A 5,365-nucleotide genomic window follows, 5' to 3' on the forward strand; every position below is an offset into this window, starting at 1 on the left:
TCACCTCCGGGGCTGGTGGGGATCGAACTCATGCTGCAGTGGCTTAAGCTTCTTAGTGCTGTGCTTTAACCCGCTGCGCCACCAGGGAGGGCCGGTATGAAATATTTTTTAATATGGGACATAGTGCTAGCTCTTTATAGTTTTATTTTGCATTTTCCTAATGGCTAATGATAATGAACCTCTTTTCATGTGATTATTTGCCTTATTATTTCCCTATTTGCTGTAAAGTCTGTTCTGGTCTTTTGCCCAATTTTAAATTGGGTTTTTCTTTTTTGGTTTTTTTTTTTTCCTTACTGTTGAGTTTTGAAAGATCTTTATGCATTCTGGTATGATCCTTGACACATACTCTCTCCCAGCCTATATCTTGTCTCCATTCCCGATACAGTCACAGGGTTTTTCTTCCTTAGGGGTATTAATATAATATGATTAATTTTCTAATATTATATTATTAAAGTAGTATTTAGTATAATAATATAAAAGTAGCCAAAGTTTTTAATTTTCATTAAGTGCATTTTTCAATTTCTTTTATAGATCATGCTTTTCAAATCATATCTGAAAAGTTTTTAATCTAATTCTAGATGACATATTTTCTCCTGTTTTCTTCTTTAAAGTTTTGTATTTTATATTATGTCTAGATCTATGTCCATTTGGATTAAGTTCTTATAAGATGTGAAGTTTAGATTGAGACTTACTTTTTTTCCTATTCATAGTCAATTGTTCCAACACTATTGGTTAAAAACACTTTCTTTCTCACTGCATTATTTTTGCACTTTTGTCAAAAATCAATCAGTTATGTTTGTACAGATCTATTTCTGGAGTCTCTATTCTGTTTTATTGATCTGTGTGTCTCTCTCTTTACCAATACCACACTGTCTTGATTACTGTAACTTTATAGTAAGACCTAAATCAAGTAGTGTGATTCTTCCAGTTTTATTCTTGTTTCTCAAGATTGTATTGGCAATTTTGGTTCCTTTGCCTTTCCTTTTAGAATATAATGTTTAGAATCAACTTACTTTTATGTACTAAGGAGAATCCTGCTGAAATATTATTAAAATTGCATTACATCTATAGATCCATTTGAGGAGAATTGACATTTTGCTTTGTTGTGTCTCCCAGTTCATGAACACTGTATGTCTCTTTCTATTTAGGTTTTCTTTAATATTTTCAACAATGTGTTATATTTCATTTCTTCCTTTCTGTCCCTTTCTCCCCTACTGTCTAGAATTTCTAGGACATGCTGACTATCAGTGGGACAACAGACACACTGATCATGGGTTTGTTTGTTTTTTTCCCCCAAGTAAAGCTCAACTTTTATTAAAGAAAAATATTTAGAGTTCATCAATGGGGATGTTGTCAGCTGTATGTATTTCTATAGATACCTTTTTCAGGTTGAGAAAGTTCGCTATCCCTAATTTACTGAGAATTTTCGTTAAGTGTTTTTCTGTGCCAATTGATAAGGTTATTAATATGTTGGAACTGGCAATGGTCTCAATAATGAGAGAATGTAGAAAAAAGAGAAGGAACAGGGATTTTTCCTTTTCACTCTGAGCTCTTGGAGGGCTCTCCTTGAGCTGTCTATGCAGGTGATCACTCTTAGATCTCCGGCTGTCTTGAATCCAGCCTGCAAGATAATGGAGGGGGAAATGGTAAGCTCACTACTGGCATGTTGATACTGCATATTTTTCCCCACATTCTCCCACTTTTAGTTTTTGGAGTGCTTAAGTAGTTGTTCAGTTTGCTTGATTCAGGTTTAATCAATTAATTACCTTATTCAGTGGGAGAGTAAGGTAGACTATGCTTTACTCTCTCTTACCTAGAATCAACCTAGGTTTTTTTTTCTTCTTCTTCTTTACAAACTAGTCATATTATTAGATTCACTTGCTGAATTATATAATCTTTTAAGTTTGAAAAATTAAGGTTAATTTGAGGTCACATGATAAATTTAGGTAAATTATACCTAAATATTTCCTACTTAAATATTGCTATTTCCTACTTACGTATAAATAATAATAGCTGTTAGTAACTAAATTATAAGACTATTTTAACTGACCTATTTCCTAAGAATTTATCGCTTGGACTGTGTTTTAATACCATATTTTGAAACATTGTTTTTTAATCCAATGCAGGTTTTAATCTGAACCTTTCAAACTGGTGACACCAAATTCCTCACTCAATTCTGTAGGATGCCTATGTGCCCACCAGAGTGTTTCGGTGGTATTTCCCCTGGAGCCTTGATAATGGGGCATGGAGGAAATGGAGGGTTAAACTGCAAAATTGTGTGAGGCTATTGAAAGAACAGAATTGTAGGAAGAGAAAAGGAAGCCCCAGCTTTCAGAATATGCAGGAGTGTTGGTCAAGGACGAGGAGGAAACATGGCCATCAGTGTGTTTTATTCAGCAGTCAACTATGTCAGTCAACTAGTAAGAAGAAGATAAGAGGATAAGAAAAGGAATGATAATAGGATATCATTTTTATGTATACTTTCACTGTTTAACTCAAAATTCCTAGAGCATGAGGGAAATGTGTATATATATGTATATATATTAAAGATTGATTTATTTATGCTGGTGTACAGGTCAGAGGTGCAGGGACAGTGAGAGGATTCTCCAGAGACAGAGTGTGGAGCAGAACAGGCCAACTGACAAAGTACGCTACTGAGGGGACACAGCGCCAGGGTCAGGAGAGGTCTGCCGTGCCATGTAGCTCACCTCCGGTGCAGGAGAATCGAACTCTTGTGGAAGTGGCTTTAGCTTCTTAGTGCTTTGCTTTAACCCGCTCCGCCACCAGGGAGGGCCCTGTTAATATATTTTTACTACCTGTAACACCAGCTACAGTAAACCACTGCTTAGAACCTGGAGCATCTGAAAGGTGCTTGCTCACCAGCAGCACTAGCTCAGCCTTGATAGGGACTGCAGAGATGCTACATGAGGCTGGTGAGGGAGAGAAAGGCCCTGTTGAAGAGTTGGTTTCTTTTGTTTTGAACCTCTGAAGGAGATGTATTTCTTCCATTTCATTTATTCTCTTTGACCTACTTCCAAAATTGACTTTGAGACAGCTGAAGGGTGACTAGAACAAAATATAAAAGCACATGTTCAAATGCTGTCCTTCAGTCTGCAGCTTCCCCCCTTTTTTAATTAAAGAACTAAGGGGTATCTCACTAATGGGCTGCTGTTGCTCTCCTCTTTCTGAAGCAGAGAATATAATCTGCCCTAGAGCTATCTAATTCTCAATTTGTCTTTAATTACTTCAATTTGTTTTTCTTGTTTCCATGATAACCACTCTAAGACCAAGAAGAATTAATGCACACAATGTTCATTTCAATGAGGAATCGCTGTTTTTTAAACCCACAATATTTGTTTTGTCTTTTTCAGGATCAGAATTCAGGCCATAAATGAAATTGGAGCTGGACCATTTAGTCAGTTCATTAAAGCAAAAACTCGGCCATTACCACCCTTGCCTCCTAGGCTCGAGTGCGCTGCAGCTGGGCCTCAGAGCCTGAAGCTGAAATGGGGAGACAGCAACTCCAAAACACACGCTGCTGATGACATGGTGTACACACTGCAGCTGGAAGACAGAAACAAGAGGTAAGGGAATTGGGGGGTGTCAGAAAGGTCGATGGCTTTGACTTGTAGCATGAAACATCGCTTGCCCATTTGTCTTTAAAATGTTCTTCCTCCTTGTTGAAAGGTTTCCCGTGTATTTGGGTGCTGTATTTTATACTCAAAGCTAGAGCCTCCATTTTCCACTTGACATTTCTCAACTAATATTCTTAAAGTCCTAGTTTCCCTGCTGTGATAATATATGTGTTTGTTTTTTCTTTCATAAAGTCAAATAAAGGAGAGAAATTATCTAAAAAGAAAATTATCAAATTCATGTAACAGTGTTACTTGTAACAGTGTTATATTAGTCATGAGTGCTGAAGGAAATAAGACTCAGGAAGAGATGTTACCTCTTTAAATTATTCAGTAACCATCAAGACAAACATGTTTACCAATCTGAAATAGCTGTGGTGGTGTACAAATGGGAATAGTACTCTGTAACTATGGGCAATGCAATATCAAATTAACCAGAGCAAATAACATTCTTTATAAGACTCCATGCCCAGGAAACACTCTTGGCTACAGAAATCATATCCATCCTTTCACATAGTGTTTATTTAACCTAACTTCATTTTCTCGGAAGATGGTCAATCAGAAGATGGCAACTGAACTGTATTGCAGTACAGAAATTAATAATACAGTGTTCTGTAACCAAAAGCCCAAATCAGAAAAATCAGGAAGAGGAAGAGGTAAAAAACCAAAACAACTGATGGGCTGTGGCATACCTGTGGAAGCACACACCCAGTATTGGTGTAGAACTATTTCTGGCACTGTGTGCATGATAGTATTTCATCCCTATACTTGCAAAACTGGTTCTAGTCAGCACAGAAACCCCTGTTCACAATCCACCTCCAACTCTGTACTGGAGTGTTTTCACTGACTTCAGTGCAGTGAGTTCTGCTATGGGGAAGGTGCTGTTTCATTTGGCCTTCTATGGAGACAGATCAAGGAAAGAACCAGTACCATCCTCCAAGAACATAATTTCAATCCATAGATTGTCCTAGAACAATAGCTCCATTGCAGGAAGTGCCCTGGAAATTTGGAGAGGCAGAGACGTTCCAGTTCTAAAGATCAGGAACTGCTTTTTTCAAACTGATGATTCTGTACTTGACTTTGAAGGACCTGACAAGTCCAGTAATTGGAGTGGACAACAAAAAAAAAATATTTCCTTACTAGAAACAAGCTCTAGTATGGAAAGCACACAGAATGTAAGATTTCTTTCGATAGGTTAATTTAGATAGAGACTCAGTTCACACTCCTAGACAAGCATGTTCATTGTGCTGTACCCTTTCACTGGCTTATTATTTGACTGGTAGGGACCTGTTTTACAGTGGTGAACACTGACAAGAGCAGGAACTGTGGGCTAACAGAAATCATAGGAAAAATTATAAAACTAGCATTTGGCGGAATTTGTAAGCAGGTCTTTTCATTGTTTCCTGAGCTCTTCACTTAGAGATAGAGAGAACCGTCTTTAGAGAGCCGTCTTCTACTTATACTGCTTTAGAAAAAGTTAAGACCTAAAATGTGGTTGAAGCTGGTGGTAGAATTGAGATGAAAGCTGTTGCCTCTTGACTCCCAGTTCAGCTGACTCTACTATGACTTCTAGGAATGCTGGCGAGTGATGGCTCTGCCCAGTCCAAGCCTCCTAGTCTTGCTTCCCTGAGTCTGCGCAGAGAATGGTGCAGATGCTCAGAACAAAAACCCCATGGCCACTCATCTAAGTATATTCTTTCAAGTGTTATTTCAATACACTAGACAGAAAATCA

At 37.7% G+C, this 5,365-nt stretch overlaps 1 protein-coding gene across 2 annotated transcripts in view; it reads left to right on the forward strand.

Moving 5' to 3' along the window:
- The window catches only part of FNDC3B (fibronectin type III domain containing 3B), a 332,590-nt gene that overhangs the window by 295,278 nt on the left and 31,947 nt on the right, over window positions 1-5,365 (forward strand). For both annotated transcript variants that reach the window (XM_004674965.1, XM_012732895.1), the window contains one exon: window positions 3,372-3,584. In XM_004674965.1, coding sequence (XP_004675022.1) covers window positions 3,372-3,584 — 213 coding nt within the window. The remainder of the gene's footprint in view (window positions 1-3,371; window positions 3,585-5,365) is intronic.

This window comes from Condylura cristata, unplaced genomic scaffold (assembly GCF_000260355.1).
Source record: "Condylura cristata isolate star-nosed mole 26May11 unplaced genomic scaffold, ConCri1.0 scaffold00003, whole genome shotgun sequence".
NCBI lineage: Eukaryota > Metazoa > Chordata > Mammalia > Eulipotyphla > Talpidae > Condylura > Condylura cristata.